Raw genomic sequence first — 25,650 nt, 5'->3', positions numbered from 1 at the left:
AAAGTTTAGATTTTCATTTTTAGAACTCATTAATTTAAAACTTTGTTGTAAAACTTTTTGTGCATTAAAGAATTAAGTGGGGGAAAAAAATCATGGATGCATTGATTCAAAGTTTAAAAAATTACATCCTTTTGTAAGCATAAATCCTTTTGTTTTGCTTTATTTTTACTGAATATTTGAGTTTGTAGTTAGTCAAGGAAAGGAAGCGGCTGTATTGTCTTAGACTAATCAGCTGCCTAAGCGTCAGTCAGTATGTGATCTAAACAATGTTCATACACAGACACACACACACACACACACACACCATTTCAATTAGCTTCTGTAATCTCAGATATTTCAAATATGTGCATTCTTAAAAGGCCACTTGGAGTCATTTCTGTGCTATGCTCTACTTTCAAAACTCTCACACAGTTTGGTGGGACTGCCGGACCCTTGGCTGCCACATTCAACATCTCCCACGTTTTCAACTCTTAAGTGGCCAGCATGGGCCGCTCCTCTGGTTCTCTCGACAATATGTTAAAACTTAGAGGACATGATAGGCTTTCAAACTTACAGTCTGTTTCTACTTGCCTTTTCCATGGTCAGACATTTCATACATGTATACATATGTAGTTTCCTAGACAAATTGGATTAAAGTCAAGAGCAATCAAATCAATCAGATGGATTACCTGATTCAATGCTATAGATGATCTCAGCATTCTGGCCTTTGTCTTTGTCAAGAGCAGAGACCTGAAGCACAGCAGAGCCGATGGCAGCAGATTCAAACACACGGCCCACATATGGTGAACCAGAGAACCAAGGTGCATTGTCATTGGTGTCCTGCACATTCACAATCACACGCACCAGGTTTCGCTTTACAGGAATGTCCTGATCTCGTACCTGCAGTGTGGAGGGCAGAGGAAAGGGTAAAAAAAAAGGCAATTCTCCAGTAATTTCAACACTTTAATTACCTGCTTATCTGAAACACATCAAACACTTGCAAGCCCTTAGGAGAGTCATCTCAATGTCTAATGAATTAATTCATATACAAACTGCCAGGATAGTTTACCCTGAGGGATGGCTGACTAGCTGAACATTTCTAAATCAGACAGAAAAATCAATTACCATGACAGTTAGTGTATGTTGGTGCATGGTTTCATGGTCTAGTCTCTCTGCAGTGTACAACACTCCTGTTCCAGGATCTAGTCTGAACTTGCGTAGACTGAATGGGTCAGTGCTGCTGAGGAGGGTGAAGGTAAGCTTGTTCTTTTCATCCTGGTCTGTAGCTGTAATCCGTAACACCTCTGTTTCAGGTGGGGTATCTTCAGGGACATTCACTTCATACTTAGACTTAGAGAACTGAGGACGATGGTTGTTGGTATCAATCACTTTAATAAGAACCTGTAAAAACATACAATAAAAGCTAAAGTTAATAATTTAGAAACTGTAAGGCCTTGTTAAATATATTTACAGTATAACAATTTCTTTTCATCAATAATGATATCAAGTACATTTCAGACTAAATTTTAACATTACTATGATCATTGATCACATCACTGAAATTCTATAAGGAATAGTTAAAACCATAACAAACTAAACAAGTAAAATATTTGGCTCACAGAGACCACTGCAAGAAGGGCAACAGGAAGAGAGTGAGAGACTGACTACGTCCGAAATGTACACCCATATAAAACATAAACCACACCCATATACAAATTCACCAAGGCTGAAAATCATTAAGCATTTCAAAAAAGTAGAACAAAACTGTTAATATATGAAAAATAGAGGTAGATCAGCGAGACAGCGAGGATAGGCCAGTCTAACTAGTGAGTTTATATACATTTATCTCTGTTTTTAGTATTGATACATTCAAAAGGATGAATTAAAAGACAAAACCTCACATCTCTGTGCCTGTCAGCTCAGGTAAACCCTCTCAGCAAAGTTGGTTGTCTAAATTTTTCCTCTTTAAAGCACCGCGGCTACAGCCATCAAAGCACAGCTTTTGTAACAAATGTTCAACAATATATTTCTAGACAATTACTACTAGATTTCAAATCACCTTGCTGTAAGCAAGGTTGTGCATAATCTGTAAGTATCTGATTGTTTGTGAGGACTATGATCTATTTATGCAAATATGAATGAAAAGTCATCTGGTTGTTAGGTCGTGACATATTGAATTTCTGTATGGAGATAAAGTTTAGGATACTACAGCACACTATGAGTGTATATTAACACTATGTATATTTGGGATTTGATAGAGAGTTTGAAGCCTGAAATGGTGACACATGACATCAGTCTTAACCGAATTTAGTCTATTTGTAGAATATCTGTCAGGTACCTCATCTGATCAATGTTTAGTTGACATGATAACCAGCCTAATAATATAGAGCATATTTAAGACCGATTAGTCAACTACTAGTTGTTCAGACTACACAGGGACTATTGATTTTATAAAAAGGCATAGATTTGGACATCATGACATTGCACTTAATTTATGTTTGCCGTCTCATACCTCAGGGAATCAGAACTCCTATCATGGCTGCTTTAATATAGGCCGGATCAATACCTGTATTAACTCAGACAATAATTTAAATGCCTGGTTACTTATGACTTACATTCAGTAATGAATGTTAGCAAACTGACATGAATCCAAATGAGTTGTGGCTGGTTGTGATAACATTGCATGTTGACATTTTCTTTGGTTAGGAATGATTGTATCGTGAATTCACTGGGATGTGTTTCATTAACAGTTTAAAGTCCTACAGCAAGTGAAATGCCAAGGTTATTTCACTGCATACTTATGAGCATTTTGACTTTTCAGCAATACTCAATCCACACACTTCTTGTGCATAGGCTAATGCAGTAAAATAATTTATGAACTGTCATTCTGAGACACAAAAACACACAGACCAACTGTGTGCACTCATTTATCGTCTTTTTTTTTTCAGTTATTTTTTTTCCCCGAAGTCAACCATCCATCTATTTGGTTTCTGGTTGTGGATAAGTGAGTGGACAGTGAGCTGCATACTCAACACAAGCAGAGCTGCTAGTATAGATTGAAAATGTGTGTGCTTAAATGAGCTGTGTTTATACAGTCAGGCATCCTTTATAAAACCAGGATGGAGAACAAAAGGGTGAAATGAATTGAATTATTAGAGTTCAACAAGTCAGCCATCAGGTGGTGCTGTTTTACATTAAACACACAAACAAAAAAAGGTTACAGCTCAGTGGATCCACTGATTTAAACCAGAATCCTTAGAATAGATTGGCGACATATGTGTCCCTCTAGTGACATATGTTTTCAAGTGACTGAACAGGAGTGAAAGTTGGAATATGAGGGACAGCTTTGGTACGTCACAGAGTTACAACTTGAATGAATTTACCGATAAGCAACCGTAAAAGAGTGCATAGTCTGGAAAGCCTGATGCTCTAGCATCATATTTGTGTACAAACAGATATTTCAAGAGCAGATTCTCATATACCCTATGTGCTAATACAGTGATATATCAATATATTACAATACATTCAATCCTTTTATCAACATTTTTATGTATGTGCATATAATCCCAGTTCCTAATTCATATATTACAGTTCATTACATTTCCGAAAGCTCAGTTACTGAAGAAGCAGGTCTTAGAAATAAGCATCTCTTAAGGCATTTCTCAATGAGGTCAGAGCCTCTTTTATGAGGCATTGTACTAGACAAAAGCAAAGCGAGACAAACGTAAAACTGGTACTAATGTTTGGTCTCTGTTGAGCATTTGCTGCAGTTTCAGTCACAATCGAAATATGATATAATAATGCATATTGAATCTAATTTATATCTTACTGTGAGGTACTTGCCAGGTCTACTCTAAATCATAAACGTCACAAAACACATTTGCCATATATTTAACATCTATCTAGCATATACACTACTGTTGAAAAGTTTCGGGGGTTGGCACAATTTTTTTATGGTTTTAAAAAAAGTCCCTTATGCTCACCAAGACTGCATTTATTTGATCAAAAATACAGTAAACATTTCTTACTATCATCACAGTTAAAAACCGTTTATCTTAGAGTCTTTACTGTCACTTTTGAAAAATGTAATGCATCCTTGCTGAATAAAAGTATTAATTTCTTAAAAAACAACAACAACAACTCTTGCTTAACCCAAACTTAAATATATAAAATATAATTCACAATAAAATAAGACACTTTATTTGTCAAACATTCTGATTCACAATAAGCTTTTGTAATGAGTTTAAACACTTCATAAGGCATCATCTATGTTAAATGTTTCACTTTGGAACATATATTTCAACAACATTTGATGGATGCAGCCCAAAATAAAATGTGTGTGTGTGTGTGTGTGTATATATATAAATATATATTTATATATACATATACATATACACACATACACTTGGCTGTTAGCTGCCACTTGCTCTCAGCTCAAGATTAGCCCATGTGGGTGTGAGTGTGGGCAATGCTCACACTTGTCCTGACAGCATCAGCACGTCCCCTGTCCCTGAAGAACATGTTTGGTTTTATCGAATGCCAAAGGTCGAGGAAGAGAAATCATTGCCTTTTTCTCTCTTTTCTTGCCTTCTTTCTCACACCTTACCCTGGAGACATGCCACCTGGCCCTGGCCCTGGCAGCCTGGCTCTTTTTTTGTTTTTTGTAAATCATGCCAGCACAGACAGTCAACTGAAGCACCGGTGTAAATAGATGAAGGTTGCAGCTTGTATTTGTTTATATCCTGCCTGCTTTCCATGATGCTTTAGAAGCAGAACGACAGGCTTTGCGACTGTGATGCAAATGTACGTTGAAAAAACTCAAAGGAGCTTCACTAATGTCTAACACACATAGAGAAAGAAGGACAGATGGAGTTATTCGAGAGGAAGTGGTGAGTGAGAGAGTGATTAAAGAAAAAGATCAGATAGTGTGAATGACAGATGAAGAAGGATGCGCGTGTGAAAGACAGAAAAGCAGAAAGATGAGAAACAGAAGTAAGGCACAATAAGAAGTAAGAGCAAGAGAGAGAGAGAGAGAGATAGAGAGAGAAAAACAAAAAGGAATGTAACACTATATATGAAAATGAAGATATGTATGTGTGAACGTGATATATATACACACACATCAGATGATCCCTAAGGGTGGCTATTCCAGAAGCCTACTATTGAAGTGAAATTCCTGTTATAGACTCCTACCACTTAAACAGGCATTACCTCTCACACATGGACATCTCTTAGACTGTGTTAAAACTTAAGATTTATTATATTCTCCTGGTTTCACAGACAAGGCTTAAGCTAGACCTAGACTAAAATTCATGTTTGAGCTGTTTTAACTGAAACCAACTTGTACTGACATATCTTAAAATATGCCAGTGCCATTGTTTTGTCTCAAGATGCACACCAGTAATGTTTTTTTTTTTCTAGTGTACGTTTAAAGCTACTTAAATGTCCTGACTGAACTAAGGCTTAATCCTAATTTAGGCTAAGCCCTGTCTGTGAAAGCGGGCCTTTATGTTCTAACCCAGTCTAAAGATACACACACACACTGCAATTCTAACATGGAACATACCAGCGCTACTTTTAGCAACAGATCTAATTTTAGACTTCAGACTAAATTGCTTTTTAAAATTGGTCACATTTTTGTCTCTTGGAAATTGTTCCGTTTTGCAGTCATAACCCAATTTGTTCAGCTAATCTCTAATGCTTGACCTTTCGTGGTCGCCTCAATGCCTTGTTTGTCTCAATCAGGGTGTTATTGAATCACAGGCATGCACATACCTTGAAAACTCTAGCACAATTACAGACAAATCAAAATTTATTCAGACACCTTGAACATTTCATTCATTATTACAGTTTATTCATTATAGTTTTTAAAAAAATGGTAATAAAATATGACAAGATCTCACGGTTTAAACCGTCAGAAAAAAATAATCTTAATTATGTCAGATAACACTTAAGCAAAACATGGTCAGGTCAAAGTGTCTGAATAATTTTTGGCCCCAAATTTTTATCAACTTTACTGGTAGTCCACTGTATGAAGAATTTTTGGGTATACTATGTCACAGTTTACTTTATTTTGCTATCCTCACTTACATAAATTAACTAAGTGTCCTGCACCCACTAGTAAAAAAAATAAATAATAAAAAAATATATATCTAGAGTCTGAATCATTTTTGGTTTGACTGTATATGCACGCTATTTATTAGATTTAACATCTTAAAATAGAAATCAGTTTTTAAATTGTAATATTCACATCAAATAAATGCATAAGAGACTTCATTCAAAAATATAAAAAAAAAAAAATCCTACCAACCCCAAAGAGTTGTATATATTGTACACAAATTTATGAGTTTTGATTGGGTGTCACTCGGTGGGGCCCATCAAAGGAAAACTTTACTGATGGATATTTTTTCTGAAGAGCATTCCCTTAAAACAAGAGTAAGAAATCATAGGCAGAAATGGGCACTGTTCACCCAGATCCCCATATTTCTTTGTATGTGACATGTCTTAGAGAAAATGACTTTGGCACAGTCGCAAACACACAGAGCTGCTACACATTCACTCAGAAGGCCTAAAATAGGATTACACCCAGCATACACTTTCCTCCCCCTCTGCATTCTTTTCTTCCCTTCCAAAATAATCATAATCCCTCATTGCCTGTCTGAAATGTGGTGCTTTTGTTGAGATTGGGGTGAAAGAGAGAGAGAGAAAAAAAGTGTTGAGATAAATGGTAAAAACAATGAAAATAGAGCATGGAGAAGGTCTGGCAAGCCCATGTGGAATACACATGACTTTGATTTAAACAAAGATATGCGGCTCCACGAGGAGAAGAGAGCTAATCGCTTCAGGAGAGGGTCACTAGACATACAAAAGGCAAAAGCGGAGCCTGAATGCAGATTTATGATTAAAAACGTGCATTTGATGGGTTGCAAGGGTAACGGAATTCATACAGATAAATCAAACAAATAAATAAAAATCCCCTCCTTGCCAGCTGTAATCTGTTTAAGTTTGTGTTTTCTTTCAAACACAACCGGCACATGATAAAGTTGCAGATATACTTCCTTGGTCGCATGCTCAAATTGACTTTGGAACCTGCTTTTATTTAGATGCAGCTGTTCCAAAACAAGTGCTTCTTGGAGCCAAACTCATTAGTCGGTCAATGTAGAAATCAAAGATGAAACAAGTTTCAAATGGGTTATATTACTCATCCATCTTTCTCTTGCTTTGTAAGGCGAGATGAAAGCTTGCAGGCAAACACTTAATATCGCCTCTTTAATGTTTTAAGGGCAAATATTTGCTCGATTTGTTCGTTTGGTCTAGTTTGCTTTCCAGCACCTGCCTGAGTGTTTACAGAGATATTAGAAAGTGCTGAGTATAAACTGACTTTTGTCATTACTAATTAGCCAGCAAGCTGAAAACTCCTGTCAGGGTGATCTAATGTACCAAGGACGTCTGCAAAAGAAAAACAAACTGTCTTCCCTAGTCTAGTACTGTTAAAGCAGTACTGAGACACCTGGAAAAAGTTAAAACAAGCTATAGATTCTGCAATTTAGTTTTGTTTATGGTATCAGTTAGCAGAATATGTCCTGGTAACATTTCATCACAAAAAAGAAGAAAGAAAAAAATTAATTCTATTTTCTATTAAAATATATAATATTTTGCATGAAGCCGGGGACACACCTAACGATTAGCTGAAACATTCTAAGACTGAACTGAACACACATACCGATTGTTTCCTTCGACTGGAGCCGATTTATATACTTACACATGGAATTTGAACACCGACTGTAATCGCAGACTGAACGCAACTGGCTCTGACTGGACGCGTTTGAGCACGATCAGTCATAAGTATCAATTTACATTCATAACCGTTACAATCGTTAAGTGTGTGCGCGGCTTAAAGAAAATAAATTGTTTGTAGGATAAATTGTTTGTAAGAAAAATATATGTTCTTTGCCTTTTGATATTGGGGTGAAATATGATCCACACATGCTGTGAGAATCACCCAAAAGCTCTTGTCTGCTGTTGATTTTCAGACTTACAAAAGATCTACAGATTTTCAGACTTTACAAAAGAAATACCAGTTTTTATTACAGGGGATTAAACGGAGTAGATCAACTGACAAAACTGACATTAGACACGCAATCACTAATTTAGAGCCTGATTAAAATTTACTATCAAAGCCTCAGTCGTCATGGGTCAACGAATCCATAACTGAACCTCAAACAGTAATGATTAATCACCACATCAACATGATAAACCCAACACAAAACCCCCAAAAAATATGTGCACAAGCAGCTCCAGCCAAAGCCAGATGCAGGGCACCTAAGTCTGCACTCTGTGCCCTGAGAATGTGACAACTGTAACCGATTCAACTTGAAAGGTTTGAGGGTCCAACAATAGTTTCAGATTAAGCAGGGCCGATCGAGAGACGCTTTGAAGAGCTGCAGCGCAAGGACTCAGTGTCACATCACTGCCTTTGCGTTTGGAAATTTTGTCAATAAGAGGGAGAGAGATATGGAGGGGGCAGGGGTAGGCTTCAGTTCAGGATATTTGTGGCAGTTAATTTTGCGTGCAGGAATGTATGTGTTCGGTGGTATCGTTGGCCACAGTGGTCTGCTTGATCACAAGAGAGTTCCGACAGTGTTGCCTAAACATATCCCGGGAGGGGGGTTGGGGATCCACTCACAATGCAGGCTCTGTTCACAAGAGTGAGGGCAAAAACACGGCCCTCATCCAGAGAGCCCCGCTCTTCAGTGACCTCTTTAGGGCCATATGCAAAGATTTACTCATGCTCCAACAGGAAATCGGCACATGAACTACGTGGCCAGTTTAGAGGTGATATAAATGATGTAGGGAAGACCAGTGGCAACGTGTTTTACACTTTCAGCCATAACTCACAAATCTGAGTTATCATAATGACTACTACAAATCCTGGTAATATTCTGGTAAAAAAAAACAAATGAATGGATTCATGAAAATAATGAGATCATACGATCAAAATAAATATAAAAGGTCAGATATTTACATTCTCCCCCAATTACATTATATTAACAATTTAACTCACAAAAAAACATGCCTCAAAGTAGTAATGTTTCTTAAATACACCATAGTCTCACTAATTTAGTACTATTTAGTTTTATAGGAAAGTGTATTTAGAGCAAAAGTGATATATATGGTCTAATGTTTTAAATCGCCTTAATAAAATTGTAACATTTTACAATAAGGTTCATTAGTTAAACATTAGTTAATGGATTAACTAACATGAACTAACCATGAGCAATACATTTGTTACTGTATTTACTCATCTTCATTAATGTTAATGAGAATACAGTTGTTCATTCTTAGTTCATGTTAGTTCACAGTGCATTAACTAATGTTAACAATATTTTAATAATGTATTAGTAAATGTTGAAATTAGCATTAACAGATTAATAAATGCTGTATAAGTGCAGTTCATTATTTGTTCAAGTTAACTAATGTAGTTAACTAATGAACCTTATTGTAAAGTGTTACCAATAAAATATACTGATCAGCTGACTCAGCTGGTGTTCTTTGATTCAAGTAGATACTTTGATTATAGAATGTTCATTATGCACTTTCTATTCACACAAATTTAATTTCAGTAGTGTTAAAATTACCCACAAACCATACAAGACAGTGTTGGCATCTGTCATCCAATTTTTAATGCAAAAGAGATAAAATGGGTTCAAAGGCAACTTTATATAGCAAAATTTGAATGTCCAAATTATTTCTTTCCCCAAAACATTTTTTTTTTGGCAAATAACTTGGCATTTGCTGAGTAAGTGTCATCATTCATCTCATTTGTAACAAATGCAAAGGTAAAAGTAAACTGATAAGTTTGAAAAACCTTGCAGAATCAACTTTGTAATTCACATTTTTGAAAGGTGTGGTTAAATGTTCTCCTAAGATAAATATACAACAGAATTAAAGAAAAAGAGCGAGACTGTCAGGGGAAGCGAAATGAAAGAGCAGGGAGCCAGACGGCTTCATCCTCCTCACACGCTCCAGGAATGAGACAATGGAAGATTCCAGGAACCCTGGCCAAAAACTCTCCATCCGCCAGGCCAAGGAATGTCTGCCAGCATGTTGTGACGTGAGGTATTTGAAGAACATTCAGGGAACCTTTAGACATCAAAAAATGTCTACAATATCTGACCTGATTCTAACTAGAGAAATTGTCCAATGCCTGGTATTTCAACCCTTTTTCCAAGAAAAAACCGTATGCCTTGGCCTGCACTGAACCTTTACAAAGCATATCTATAAATATATCTCTACAATCACTGCAAAACATGTATTTGAATCAGGTTTAATTACTGTATTTTGTGCTTTCACTAAACCTATCGACATCCACATCAATAGCAAGATGCTGTGCTCCTTTTTGTAATCTTGAAGGCTGATATGAGCTTATACAGAAAAGACCTTTGGGACCTATAGTGCCAATGCAGCCAAAAGAAGAAAACTCAATTTGGAAAGTTAGAAATGCTTGGGTTGCATTTCCTTCCTTGCCACCGGTAAAATGTACATGCACAAAATTTTTTTGCCCCTCATAGTGATCTCAAAAAAGAAGCCCAGGCCTCTATGGTAAGAGCACAATGCTCAGCTTCCATAAACACTTCATTAGCAATTCAATTACCTGCGTGCTGACAGATCTGGTGCCATCTGTTGCGTCCACCGTCAGGTTGTAATGGGATTTCTGCTCTGCGTCCAGCGCTTGGGCCACAATCACCGTCCCACTCGCCTTCCCCACCTCAAATCGACTGTCAGAATTACCACCTGTTGAGAGGAGGTTTTCACCACAACCAAAATGGACAGGAAATTAGACGGCCATCATAACAAGTTAGGCAGTTGAGAGAGAAGGAGAACTGCACAGGTGGCAAAAGTCAGAGTGTCACGTTTGTGGCTTTGCTGCAACTGTTTCACACTTTTTGTGTAAACCACAATAATCGCTATCTACCATATCCGCGCATCAGTGCGTCAAAAGCCAAAATATATAATATACACATACTATTAAAAATATGGATTAATGAGAGTAAATAATAAGAGTGTCCAAAATAAAAATTAGGAAAAAATTTTTATATCATCAATAGGTAGTGTAGCAGGTTTGCTGATTTTTTTAAAGAAATAATAATAAAGTATTCCAAACTACTTTTTTCAACAATTATATTCATTTAATGAGGATTTTCTTTATATAATGAAGTGCTCCTTTAATTTCTTTATATAATTTCTTTATAAATTTATTTTGAAATGTACAGAAAAGCTTGTTCCTTGAAGAAGGTGTACTCAAAAGTCATTGTATGTGAAAATTTATTTTTTAATGTATTTTGAAATAACCATTCTGCTTCGTTGATTAACTGTCTATGGACAGATTTTGGAACTGTCACAACGAAAATCTAAGAATTGTTTTTTAAAAATTCTTTACTTGTCATTTTAAAAGCTTTGCCGAAGGATAATATATGTGAATTTTGAGTAAACATTCATTTGATATCATTAATTTGTAATCCTGCTCTTTTGATCTTACCAGCAGCCACTGACTCACCAGCAGTATATATTTATTTTCTGATTATATGACCAAACATAAATTTAACAATAATAAAAACACCATACATGAAAGAAAATGAGAGCACTGGACCTTCAAAGTGAACAACACTAAGTGCACAGGCTGGCAAAGAAAATAAGCTACGCTTTATGTATGCAATACTAAGACAATCTCATAGGGTGGACAGAGACAACTAATTTTGATTTAATGATCTAAATGTAACTCTCTCATTGCCAGCCTGTAAGCCCTTAGTGAGAAAGAATCAAAACTTGGGACCTGGTGCAACCAATGTGAAACAATCACAACAGCATGAGTACAAAAGCACATGACAGATCTCATAATTGGCCACACATAGTAGTATTAGGAGATCTGCGGCAGATACCTTCTGCAGTGCAGTTCAGGTCGCAAGCCATCTGAACGATGTAAAACAGTTCTTTAGCCGCTATGTCCTCTTCCAAAGCCAAGAAGAGGAGCAAGGAGACAAACAAGAGGAGGAAAGCAGGAGGAGAGAAGCAGAAGAAACCAAACCATTCCAAAATAAAGAAGGAGAACAAGTAGAAAAGAGAGAGAAAGTAAAGATTGTCAGTGATAGATTGGTTAAAAGATAAAGGGACAGGAAGAGGATGCTAACTATTAACTCATATTATGCCAGTTCTATTGAGAAGATAGACACAAAGATAGAAGTTAATTCATGCAAAGAAACTTCATCTAGAGAGTCTCATTAGAAGATTTAATCATTTCAGTTTGTAACAAATGTGTGTAATAACAAAGACACTTATTAGGATACAAGCTTTAGCATGTAAAGGCTGTCAAACAAGCACACACAACAAACTCAGGAGATTTACCTCCACCGTACCTGTTATTTCAAACCAGACCGGTGTGTCAACAGAATCCATGGTGATGACCCCGACCATGTGTGCCACTGGGTCACTCTCCATGACAGAAAAGGAGTAAAACGGCTCGTCAAATGCCAGAGGGACTGTGCTCGGCTCCGGCTTGGGGATCCATTCGATGTGTAGACGGCAGGTGGACGATTTCTGGGGTCGGCCATTATCCACTGCTTTAATCTGATGAATAAATGTTGAATAAAGCCATGTGTCAAATCAAAGATTAAAACTACTATGTAAATAACTGTTTTTTATTACCATAACTAATGTAACAGCAATGTTTTCAAATATATGGAAGCCAACTGAAGCCATAAAATAAGTGTTGATCTCAAAAATTGTAAAATTTATGGGTTTGGGAATCATATGTATGGGAACAATAATAATTTTTGCAATTCTGTTTGGTGTCCCGTTAGTGGTATTCCAGACTTTAAGCTCGATAAAGGAGATATACAACTATCTGAATACTACTTAATGCGGGAAAGACAGAACGTTACCAGAACACCTGTCACTGAGACCTTTGGAAAGCGACAGATGTTAGGTAATGAAACAATGGGAGGTCTGGCAAAAATGTCACTGGCCACATGGGCGGGCAGGAAGTTCACTTTGCGCTCGTAAAACTTCAGAGGGACATTCAGGAAAAATGTAGTGCGGTCAAATATGAGATCACAGGTTTCTAGGACTTAATAACGACCTCCTTAAATGCTGTAACTCAAGATAGAAAGCAAATATATTTGCAATAAAAGGATGCCGTTATCATATCTTGTCATTTGCACATTTCTAATGTTTCCAAGCGTGCTAATACAAATAACAGAATATGTGCTAAAGAAAGTGCACGTCCTCACCGTTAAGATATCATAATCTCCAGCAGAAGAAATCTTCTTAAAGGAAACCAAGCCAGTTTTGGGCTCAATGAAGAACTTTCCCTGTTCGTCTCCGTCCTCGATGCTGTAGGAGATCTCAGCATTTGGCCCTTCGTCTCGATCTGAGGCGATGACGCGGTACACAGGATCTCTCTTGAGCGCACGTTCTTTCTCTGGCCTTTCTCGCTCTGGGAGTTTGATTTTGTAGACTTTCTCCATAAACTGTGGTTTGTTGTCGTTCTCATCCAGAACTCTGACAATGACTCGAACAGTAGTGGACTTCACAGGAATGCCCTGATCAGACACTGTGATCTGTAACATAAGATTGTGAAGTTATAATGTACCCTCAAACTCATTTTCATCACAGATAGATGGATAGACAGATAGACGGACCAATAGATGGATCGATAGATTATAGAGTGTATTCTTAAGACCAATTATTTGTCTCGTTCAGGCAACCCACTGACTAGTTGGTTTTGAAAATATGTACTTTTGCATATTCCTTTAAAAGTTTGCTTTGTTTGAATAGAAAGCTTCAGGGGGCTGATAAAAAAAATCCTGTAATCGAGGGGGCGGAAAGATTCATTCACTCAGTTCTAGTTTTCTTTCCTTTCATGTTGAATAACTCCAAAACCCAAGAGAGGCGGTGTCATAATGAACATTTTCAATTAGAGTGACAAAACGAGCAGTACTAAAAGAGGTGCACAGGACAATAATAGAACACACTCAAGAATATCTGACACAAGTGATTGAAAACCTTCATTATAGCGAGCGCTTCAATCAATCGTCGTTCAGAGGTAAAGAAAAATCTCCTGTTCGGAACACAGGGGCAAGTGTTCCTATCTAAGTCAATTGGCTGACAAAATTGAAGTAATTCCCTGAGCGCTTAGCTGTCAAGCAATCTTTTCAGAGACGTGCAGAAAGGCGGGAAGGGTTTCTGGGGGTTAGAACAGACTGCTATGCATTACTCGGTGCGTGATTGCGGGATGACGTTTTTCCTACATAATTTCTCTTTTATGACATCTGATGAAAAGTACCATCATGAATGGGATAGCCAAACAGGCTACATGGCCTCAAAATGAGTGTGCTTTTTACTTTTCTCAAAGCTAACCCTATCATCAAATCGAATTGTGTTTTTAAAAGACCTAGAAATGAGTACTTCATACATTATTCAAAAAGGCATTAGATCGATTTAGTTCAATTGTACTGCGAGGACACTATAGTGACAAAAAAAAGTTCATACCAGTTCTAACAGCAAAGCACTTTTGTCAACAATATGAACAGTAATAGGTACAGGAGTTCTTCCAAATGAGCAGAGACGGCGGCATTAAACAGACACTGGTGGTTTGCTGAGCATATACTCAAGCTCAGAACGCGTGTCCAATCTCAGCTGGTATCCGTTAACCAGCTCATTAATTTCCTCTGGATATCTTCAGTTAATCTCGGAAAATGCCCATTTGAGGCAGCTTAATGGTACGCTGGTGCATAAGCTGATGAATACAAACACACACAGAGATGCAGACATACACACTATTTCCTGCTAATGAACTCAGCAGACTTGTATATCTTTGAGTGCAAAATACAAACTACCGCTTTCTATGGCTGAAGCAGATTAATAACAGGCCAGCACAGACATATAAAGCAACTGTTCAACACTGTAAAAACTGTGCTTTTGGTGTGAACAACGAGTAGACCTATATTGTATATTTGTTTTCAAAGATGTCCAGTGCTGTCCAAGTGTTTTGACCAAACAGATTTAATTGAATAGGAAGACAAGGGACTCGGTCAGCTCCAACATTCCTCTCTCCCAAGCTGAGCTTGTTTGTATGCCTGCAATGTATTGCTTTTTTAAAAACCTTTTCCAGCGACTGGAAAGATTTCAGACAGTTGAAATTAAATTTCCAGTTCAATAAAAAAAAAAAAAATATCATGTCTGCTTTGAAAATCAATTATATAACTAGATTTTTACCATTTCTGTGATGCTAGCCTGAGTAAAATCATCTGCAGGGTGAAAAAAATCGCTTAAAGTTAAAGCACAACTCTCCTGAACAAGATTTGCAGTCTTACAAGACATTTATGCAAATGAACAAAAATGGGCATGTTGTTTGTTGTTAAAAGCTATGAAAGGCGAATCTGTTGATTGAATGATTCAATGACTCACTCATAACACAAAAGGATTGTCTCCACATACTGGTGTAAAGATGTAACCTGCCAAATAGACTGTCAATGAATCAGATAACAAATCTGAACAGATTTGTTTTTTTTAGGTGAACAGATTCAGAGGTCATTGGAATGAATCACCAGTAATAGGTACAAGCATCTTGAACATTAGAAATGTGTTCAGAGCTTTCAGCACAGGCAAGGCAGTAACGCAATTCACATGCCTGGAAAACAGGCAAAGCAACGCCCTAAATACTCAGTCATTCTGAGTGAATTCCCAGAAATAAATTAAATTTCTTTGCAAATCAACTTAAGTGTATCGTGGGCATACTTTCCTGTTTGGTTTTAGAAGTTCAAAGAGCAACAGGGCAGGCTATCTGATGTGCTATGCATGCCTCAACATGTTCCAGAGTAGCTCTCTCTCTCTCTGTTCTTTTTTTTCTTAAATTTCCCTCCCTTCCCCCTTTAGGAACATTTGCACCTTACACCGTCCTTCTCAGCTCTTAAGTGTGTGTGAAAGTTTGCAGGGCTCTCTCCCATATATCTCACACACACACACACTCTCAAATGCCCTCAGCCTGGCCCCGTATAACTGCCCCTCCCTCTCCCGCCAGGCATCTTCTGCCTCCAACTAACCTCAGCAAACTCCTGAGCACCAGCTCATTCCCCTGTCCCCTGCAGTGTTGTTCCCAGCAGGATTGCACTGCCCCTGGGAGAGAGACAGCCAGACTCCTGGGTGAGAGGCTGGGTGAGACAAGACCCCTGGAGGAAAGATGTCAATAAAGAACTTCCTGTTGCTGGACCCCTGACTAAACACCGGCCAAAAACCCAAATTGCCAGAGTTGTCATGACTACTGCAGTGGGCCACCGGAGCAGTGCGAGAAAAAAAAAAAGAAAAAAAAAAGGAGAAACAGGATCCAGAAGAATGCGTGTGAACAGTGACTGGACTGACGGTCATTTGTTTATTAGCCTTTCCCTCAGCCGGTCTAAAGCAGTGCGGTAATCAAATTAAGCATGAGATCATAACTGTCCAAGAAGGTGTTTGAACAAAGAAGACAGTTGCTTCAAACAAGAGAAATGTATCCAAAAATCACATTAGAATCTTTCTGTTTCCATGGGCCAGATACCCAACAGACTAGTCAGTCTGTCTAGTTTTTTTTTAGTTTTTTTTATTTTAATATTCTTTTAGAGGAAGTGCTGTAGAGAGGATAAATTTAGTGTGGCTGTAATGAACAATTCAGTATGCCTGATGAGACTGCCAAGGACCAAAAAAAAATTATTCTATTGGCTGAAAGAATTTTTTAATGGGAAATCCTACAAAATCGCTTCATGATGCATTTTGTCTGAACAATGTTATTAAGACCATTAAAATTTTTATAACTATAGATTTTGGAACAACAACAACAACAAAACTATAGATTTTGGAACAAAACAGTTTGTGTTTGGCCATTTTAGTCTAGTTTTAGTCAATGAAAACTTAGTCACAATTTTGCCATGCTGCATAAAGTTTAAATTGAGAATCACAATTATTTTGCTTAAAATTATAAGAAATATTATTTGTCATTTGAAATTTTTTTTTTACATTTCATCAGAATTAGTGCACTTTCACATGCATGGTTTGTTTTACCTCACCTAGTTTCCCGATTTATTATAAGCTATTTATAATATAATTTAACACACTCTCTAGTCTACATAATGAAAATGGGTGAAACAAGAAACTTGAAACTTAAACAGTGAAATTCCTAATAGTAACCAAACAGTTACATACAACAATCCTGTATAAATTTCTTTCTTCTAATGAACACAAACGAAGATATTTTGAAGAATATGGGTAACCAAACTGGTGATGACTTCTATAGTATGGAAAAAAAAGAAAGAAAAAAAAAAACACTATGGAAGCCAGTGGGGCCCATCAACAGTTTAAGTAAATGATGACAATTTTCATTTTGGGGTGAACTATCCCTTTAATGTTTTTTCTATTAAAACAACAGCAAAAAGACTCTGTATTGTCATACGCAACAGAGGTTGCTTAAGACTAAGAACATTTATTCTGTAACCACAATCGCAAACAATGTAGTCGAGATCCATGTTTGGATTTATTACAGTTCATTACTAAAAAGGTTTGATCGCAGATTTGGTCGCAGCAAACAGAACAAGTGTACAGACTGGCTGCATGAAACTTTCATTTGAGCAGAATATCTCAAGTAACACATTTTCTTAAGTACACCAGGCAGAAAATGTATCCTCCGATTTAAAATCTTGACATCTGGCAACCGCAAACAAGAAAGCTTGTAGAGGCCTGTTTAAAACAGTCTGTAATATTTTGTTGTCTTCAGTTATATCTGTGATGCTACAAAAAGCAGATAGCTCAAATTTCTCCCAATGTGGTTATATGTGTTTGTATTTACTCGATAAACCCATTTTCAGACTTTAAATGTGACTGAGCTGGCCACCAATTTATGCAACCTTGCTTTTCTATTTAAAAGTGCAATTAAAAGGGCAACAGACAATGTTAGGTGAAAAGCATTCTTTACAGCTCCTTACAGTTAAGACAGCTGATATACGGCATCCAAGTCGAATGAAACTACACGCACCGCCAAACTCCAATCTCAACAGTTTAAAAAATTAAATAAATAAAAAGCTTAGTTAATTAAAAACCAGTGGAACAGATTTAACCTTGAGGGGATCTTGGCACTACTAATATTTAGCTGAATTGTTGGCATTAGCTAATTACAAGCCTACTGTCTATCGGTCAGTAGGCTTTGCTTTGAAGTCAAGAGGAGCTCTTCACATCACTGAGGCATGGAGAGAAGAAGGGAGGACAGACACTGGATGAGCATTTGCTGCAGGGTGTACCATCCTCCCTGGTTTTATTTCCTGTCCGCATCCCTCTTGTCATTTACAATACAATTAAAGTCACAGAAATGGGCATGAAAGAACTGGGAAGGGCTGGTGCAAATTTGCCAAATTAAACTACATGCCACAGGCCTTGAATTGCACAATCTATAATGATAATTAAAGTAGCATCAATCTCTGAAGTCTTTTGTGCACAACTTGAAGTATCAGCAAACTGTGGTTGGTTTTTGGGGAAGGAAGGGAGAGGATGGTAAAGAGTTATTGAGAAAAAGAGGGAGAGAGAGCGAGTGAGAGAAGCTTGCAGCTCAATTAAAATCCACAAGTATAAACTTTGGCTGGGCAGGGTGACGCTTCCTGTTCTGGCCTGCCTAATCCCGAGACGGTACACTGAGAGAGAACAAAGGCAAACCCCCACACGCATATACACACACACCTACCCTCCACACACACCGGATATCTAAATCCCCACAGAAGCACGTTGGAAGGAATGGAGGGGGGGATTGCAGTATGTTCACGTGGACACAGTTTAGTTTGGTGAATGGTGCCTTTAAGTTTTTTAAAGGCTGAAGTTTTTTAATCATTTCCCCTTTATTAGGCTTTTTCCTTTGCTCCCAAGGAGACCCCTTTAAAATAATATTCTAGGTTAAAGTTTTGTATGTTAAACAGGGTTCAACAATAAGTTAAGAACAAAAATGTGTAAAAGTTGCTTAAAAATTACATTACATCATATTATATTATATTATAAACCAATGATCAAACGTTTGGGATCAGTTTTTTTTTTTTTTTTTTATAATTTTATTCAGCAAGGATGCATTAAATTGAATAAAAGTGACAGTAAAGACATTGGTAATACAAAATATACATATTTTAAAATAAAATATACATTTTACTGTATTGTTTTATAAAAAAAAATAAATAAAATGCAGCCTTGTTGATTATAAAAGATTTCTTTCAAAAATCATACTGACCCCAAACTTTTGAACAGTAACAAACGAACAAAGGCTTGTTAAATGTGCAACGGTTGCCATTAGGCTTCAATTGAAAGAGCATTTTTGTACATGTTTTAAAGAAAATCAACAGGTAATCAACAGCACACCACAGTTGCTGTATATATAGCTTAACTTTAACCCAGAACATTCCCTTAGAAGAAAAAAGGAACCTTTTAGGACCTCTCGAAATATGCGTTTCTAGGATTGCGATTATCTGCTCTTAAGAACAGTGTTGAGAACATGTGATCAGCAGATGTATCTAGGTGTTTTTACCTCCAGAATATGTTCATCCTGCTGTTCTCTGTCCAGCTTCCGAGACGTGGTGGTAACCAAACCTGCAAACACATGAACACAATTTAATAACCCCATTAAAATTTCCAAGTGAGGGCAAAATTCTAAAATGGCTACAAAAAAATGTAGCTACAATTTTTTAATAATACAATTGTATCTCTGAGGATCTTCTTAAAGGTAGGTTTTGTCTGATTTATTTAACTCCCCTACCCTTCTAACTGCAGAAAAGGGCATTGTTCCTGTGTCAGGACTGTTATAAAGCTGAACAAACAGCCATGCTTTAAACAAACTCACACAAAACAGACAACACAAACCTCACACACTACCTTCAACCAAACACACAACACTCATTATAAACCGCTTCAAGCACTGAAAAGATGAGTGAAATGTCAAAGTAACCATCTCTGCATTTACTCTGTGTGTGGATCTGTTAGTAGGTGTATGTTTTTCTGTGGTGGATTTTTGAAGAATCCTCTCAAGAGGTTTGCTTTATATTACAGCAAAATAGAATCAGAGCTAAAAGGAAATTCAACTGGAAGTGAATTCAGGTGCCGAACTCAGAGAAGCCTGTATAAACAGGCAGACAGGCAGATCGAACAACAATGCAAATGAGCACACATTTCTGTAAAGAGCGTCTCAATTGCAGATAATAAGCAGACTTGTGTTTCTCCGTCAGTATAATTGTACATTAGATGGGGCAGAGCACGCGGCAGACGTTGCCAGCCCCGGCCACACGAGAGACGCCTGCCGACCGCACCACGTCTGATTAGTGCAGAAAAAGGATTTCCGAAACCAGAAGCCATCAATGGTGCACATGCAGGCAGCAGAAATAGCCTGGCCACAACACGCCTCCTGCTCCTGGTCAAAACTGTGTTAGGTTGCTAACCATCTCTCTCCTTAGCTTTCGCAGTCATACATGGGAATGAAAATAAACTTTGAATGCGGGCAGTCTTCAAAATCTCTACACTTTAAAACGTTATATTAAAGGCAATGCCATTTATAGACAAAGAAATTGACTAGAATGGAAAAGGACATTAAATAGGCATATTTAGCAGGGTTTTACAATCTATATCTATCTATCTATCTATCTATCTATCTATCTATCTATCTATCTATCTATCTATATATATATATATATATATATATATATATATATATATATATCTAGATATCTATCTATCTATCTATCTATATATATATATATATATATATATATATATATATATATATATATATATATATATATATATATATCCCACTGTTAGGCTTTGTAAAGTAACAATATGTGGCTGAGTTATTATGTTAGACAGCTTTTAAATGTCTCCCAAGATTTTGGTGTTCAGAAAATGCAGACATAACTCTTTTTCCACTATTAAATACTATTTCACAAGTTCACATGAACATATATTGCATATGAGGGATGCCTATTAAGAAAAACAAATCTCTTGGCTGAAAAGAACCCCCTTCCCCGCGATATTGTTCCACGTGAGCGTATACATATACTGCTGAGGTGTACGTCTGCTGGATGGACCTTAAGAACATGCTGCTAAAAAGACGCCCATGTACGTACCCACAATCCATTTCTTCCTGGGCCAACAAAACAGTGGTCTCCTGCAAAGCGGGCTAAGCTAGCCAAAGAAAATTATAGTTCAGCCATTTTTGGAAAAAGAAAAACATGAAGGAAGCTGGGAGATGCGGGAGCAAATGTGAAGAAAGAAAGAAAGAAAGAAAGAAAGAAAGAAAGAAAGAAAGAAAGAAAGAAAGAAAGAAAGAAAGAAAGAAAGAAAAAGAAAGGCTGGTTTATGATGTTAATGCTAGTTTGGTCAGCCAATATTGTACTTCCAGCAAAGTTAGTTGACCAAGGAACTCTAGTTAAGCTAGTTAAGAAGCCTGGTGGAGACACCAGCAAACTGGGATAAATTATGTACTCTTTGCAGGCACCTCATTTTCATCAGCCATCAGAAGATATTTACCCAATTTTACCCAAAGATTTCATTATTTGAGCTGTCTCTGTAGTCTAAGGTACTTACAGCTTGCGCTTGTTTCGCTGAGCGCAAGCGCGTGACCCTCAGCTAAAATCCTCTCTGCTTACCACTGTACTCCTACAATAAACCCTTAGTGAAATCTCACATATAATGATAGCGCTGCCACACTGACATTAAAAAAAGGATAAAATCAGAAAGAAAACAGCAAAAAAGAGCATCAAAGTGCCTGGGTAAATGACACTCTTTCCTCTAAAACACTTCTGTTTTGCTCAGGCTATTTTCTCTCTCTGGCTCACTTGAACTCTCCCTCACTCAGACGGAAGGCTATTGATGGACTTTAGAAGAGGTATCATTTAGCAGGCAGGAATGCAACACCTCGTATCTGAGACTGAGGTGCCACATTCCTCATTAAGGGTCTCAAACACATGTTAAAGCACACACACTTAAAAAAAAAAAAAACGCACATGCAGATGAATGTACATACAAAACGTTCTCAAGGCCTACTAACAAGCACAAAACAGTCTGTGCCACAGCTACATAGATAAATGAGCACATACACAAAGATGTGCTCTACAGTGGGCAGACCCGGGCAATGTTCCCAAATGCACCCTAACTGTGTGTGTGAATGGCAGCCATTTCAGAGCTGAGAGAGAGATAGAAGGGCAACACTTGAGGTTGAGAAAGGAGTGTTTGCGTGGTTTGTGTCTCTCAGAAAAAGCCTCACATTAGTTTTACACCATTAACCTCCTGCAGAACACTCAATAGAGCATATCAAAGCCACACTACACACACAAATATGTGCTCAGAAAAGTCACAAACATGCAAATGTTGAAATATTTTAGATTATTCTACTAATACATTTTCTTTCCACAAGTAAGGGCCAGATTTCCTAACAGCTTGCACCAGCATGAACTGTCTTTTGGCATTAAAAAAAGTACTGTCAGGATTTACTAAAAACATGCAGTGAAAAATTAGCGCTGAAAAGGCATGGACACGGTTACTTTTGCGGATGACCTTATTGCACAGGCATTTGTAGAAGTTTCCCTTTCAGTTTCCATTTCAGTTTCCCTTGCAAGGTTATTTACTAAGGTTTGCACTAGTCAATTTACCGATATTTGTGCCAATATTTAATGCCCAAAAAAGCATGTCTTAAAGGGGGTGTCTAATGCTATATCATGCATTCTGACTTATTTACACTGTTAAAGCGGAACTCAGTAAGATTTGCAAAGCTCCCCCTACAGTTTCCTTCAGTGAATCACACTGTCGTAAATACTCCAAGCGCAGCTCTGGACTACAACAACTACAACGCTCACCAGCGCAGTAGTTTTGCAAATATAGTACAAGAAAGAGGAGGTGGGTAATTTGCAAATACAGTACACTCGATGGAGGTGGGTAATTTTCGAAATTGTCTTATAAAGTCATAATATATACATTGTTTTTGAATTACCGTAAAACATTTTGTCATTCTCGCGTGAACGTGAACATGAGGCGAGATTGTGTCGGGTCGATGCAGCTCAACTTGCAAGTGCTGTATTCTGGCGTAGACGTGCCAGATGGGGTTAGTGCTCGCCTCAAACACACCACAAGTCAATTAAAAATCGTAAGGACTTCGAAAACTTTTTATTAAGGTAAAAAAAAGATACTTAGTTCTGCTTTAAAGAGTTGGATTCTCATGCTAAACAGGGCCAAAGTTTCAAAAAACGGGTTGGACATATTTCTGTGCCGAAAATACTCTTCAGATTTCTCACAGACTTCGGACAGCTTTTTTTCGAGCACGGCCCTTTATTACATCTTAAAGGGCGGAATTCCTTGTACGGGCACTTCTCCCGGAAGAGCGCGTTCAAACATTAACCAGAGCAAAAGCAAGAGCACGACCATCAACATGCTTCGTTCGGCTTTACAGAAGTCGCCGGCAGCCCTGCACAGGACTTGCTCGAGAAAGATTTGTTACTTTAATTTTAGACTATGAAATCAATGATGTCACCAAAGAAGTGTGTTTTTGTTTGTGAGGGAAAGATAACCTTGCTTCCCAAAGAACCCAGCGTTAAGTGGAGCTGAGAGATTTGTGCTCACACATTACATTGATGCACTCTCGATATTTGTCATTAAAATAACCATAGAAACCGCTTTAAATTAACTATAAAAATAAGGATAAAGTTGTGTCTGATAGTTGCAATCAATTTTTTATTGGTTAAAATAAATGAAGAATATCTCATGTTTTTCTGTGGCTGCTCGAGCCCTCAGGATCGGCGCTTATGGTTTTATAAACAAGGCCCAGTTCAACGCTGGATTTACAGATCGTTTGAAACTGAAAGATGGAGCGGTCCCAGCAATAAAAGATCCATGAAAATAAAAGACATGAGTCGGAACCGCAGGCGGCAAGTAAAACTGCATCAAATGTCTGTTTTGTTGGCAATAGGCGCCTAAGTGCATATAATGTAAACAACACGAACGTAGTGAATTCCTAAATTCATTATTCATCATTCACTATACGCTATATTCATTATAGTGATTCAAAAGTTATCCAGGGATAATGCGAGGGTGTATTGTGTTTGTTTAAATACATTTGTTTAGCTGACCATCGATAGCTTGCAGACACCCACGGCACACCTCCAGGAGCTTGGCTGTTTTCGGAAAGACTCGGTACAGTGTATCTGTCTTTTATAAATCTGATAAAACTAAAGACTCTTCGGAGATATGAAGGATGCTATACTACTCTAGGTACTCAAGATTAACATGAGATTTGCAGAAACTGTGTGTTATGTACCCTTTAAACTAGACAATAATTTGCACTACTCTTGGTAGACTGAAATTTAAAATCAACTTTTTTTTCCCCCTTAAAACAATACATTTTCTCAGTTTAAACATTTGATATGTCATCTATGTTGTATTCTAAATAAAATATTGAAATTTGAAACTTCCACATCATTGCATTCTGTTTTTATTCACAATTTGTACAGTGTCCCAATACATATATATATACACACACACACACACACACACACACACACACACACACACATTTTTTTCAAATGTATATGTGTTCTGTAACTGTAGATTCAATTAAATTCTGACATCTCAAGGCATTTCTCAAAACAGGACCTCTCAAAATCATTTGTGTCATTTGTGGATAAAGCAGACATCATCTGAATAAATCCCATCAGTCTCATCCGGTGACTTCAGCTCAGTCTCTGCATTTAGCAACCAAAGGCCCCTGGAAATGGGGCAAGCTGATGGTAGGAAATTCCTATCTGAGTCTGACTGAGATTACCAACACTGAGCTTTCAGACCTCCGCTCTATTCTGTGTACTAACGCCTTTTAGAGTGTGGGTCAGGAAGAGAGAGAGAATGAACAAGAATAAAGAGACAAATCCCTGGCAGATAATGTCTCTTTCAAAACATTCTTTCTGATTTGAGTATTCCAGAGCTCACAGCTCACTCATGCATGGGGACGACCTGGATTTACTACACTAAATCACTGCATTCCTGCCTCTGTGCAAGCATGTGTGCGCAAGGTCATGTTCACATTAAGACTGCAGCATTGATTTTTTTTCTACATCACAATGTACGGCACACTACCACAAAAAGTATGTGTCCCGTCCTTTAAGCATAAGGTGCTTCTGCACCGCTAGTGGCACCAAAAGGAATTGCAAAAATAATGACTATTGAGTGCTTCAGGAATGAGTCCTAAAAATTTTTAATTTTTAATTTCCAGTTCCATTGTCTCAAAGTCAATACGTTTTTTTATTGGGTTTTTGGTTAAATACCTGAATTAAGGTCTTTGGTTAACACAAGCTTAAGGTATTTTTACATTTCTTCTACAACATAAAATACATCAATAATAGAGATGCACTGAAATGAAAATTCTGGGCCAAAAATTAAAATTCAGAATGCACTTGGCAGAAAACTGAAAATAAATAATAAATAAATCAATTAATTAATCAAACTTACTTAATAATCAACACTCAAATAGCTAAAACCGGGCAGTTTATTTTTTTTTAGGCAGTTTTTTATATCACCTTTTTAATAACAGAATTGTTTCTACTCCAGTTTGTTGGTAAAATACAAACATTTAAACGATAATAA

The 25,650-nt window shown here is 37.3% G+C and overlaps 1 protein-coding gene across 11 annotated transcripts in view; it reads right to left on the bottom strand.

The window, feature by feature from the left end:
* Positions 1 to 25,650, bottom strand: part of fat1a (FAT atypical cadherin 1a) — a 95,567-nt gene that overhangs the window by 30,351 nt on the left and 39,566 nt on the right. For 10 of the 11 annotated variants that reach the window (XR_007185883.1, XR_007185881.1, XR_007185882.1 and 7 more), the window contains exons 4-9: positions 19,562 to 19,623; positions 13,266 to 13,595; positions 12,393 to 12,603; positions 10,634 to 10,773; positions 1,105 to 1,380; positions 669 to 879 (exon numbers count right to left, since the gene is read on the bottom strand). Coding sequence is in view for 8 of the 11 variants with exons in the window: in XM_048197458.1 (XP_048053415.1) it covers positions 669 to 879; positions 1,105 to 1,380; positions 10,634 to 10,773; positions 12,393 to 12,603; positions 13,266 to 13,595; positions 19,562 to 19,623 (1,230 nt within the window). In the remaining 3 variants the exon portion in view is untranslated. Of the gene's footprint in view, positions 1 to 668; positions 880 to 1,104; positions 1,381 to 10,633; positions 10,774 to 11,918; positions 11,988 to 12,392; positions 12,604 to 13,265; positions 13,596 to 19,561; positions 19,624 to 25,650 lie in introns of all 11 variants that reach the window. The other variant, XM_048197463.1, reaches the window with a different exon arrangement.

The sequence above is a fragment of the Megalobrama amblycephala genome, linkage group LG7, assembly GCF_018812025.1.
Source record: "Megalobrama amblycephala isolate DHTTF-2021 linkage group LG7, ASM1881202v1, whole genome shotgun sequence".
Lineage (NCBI taxonomy): Eukaryota > Metazoa > Chordata > Actinopteri > Cypriniformes > Xenocyprididae > Megalobrama > Megalobrama amblycephala.
Note: the sequence above shows the minus strand (reverse complement) of the source record. Positions and strands in the feature narration are given on the sequence as shown.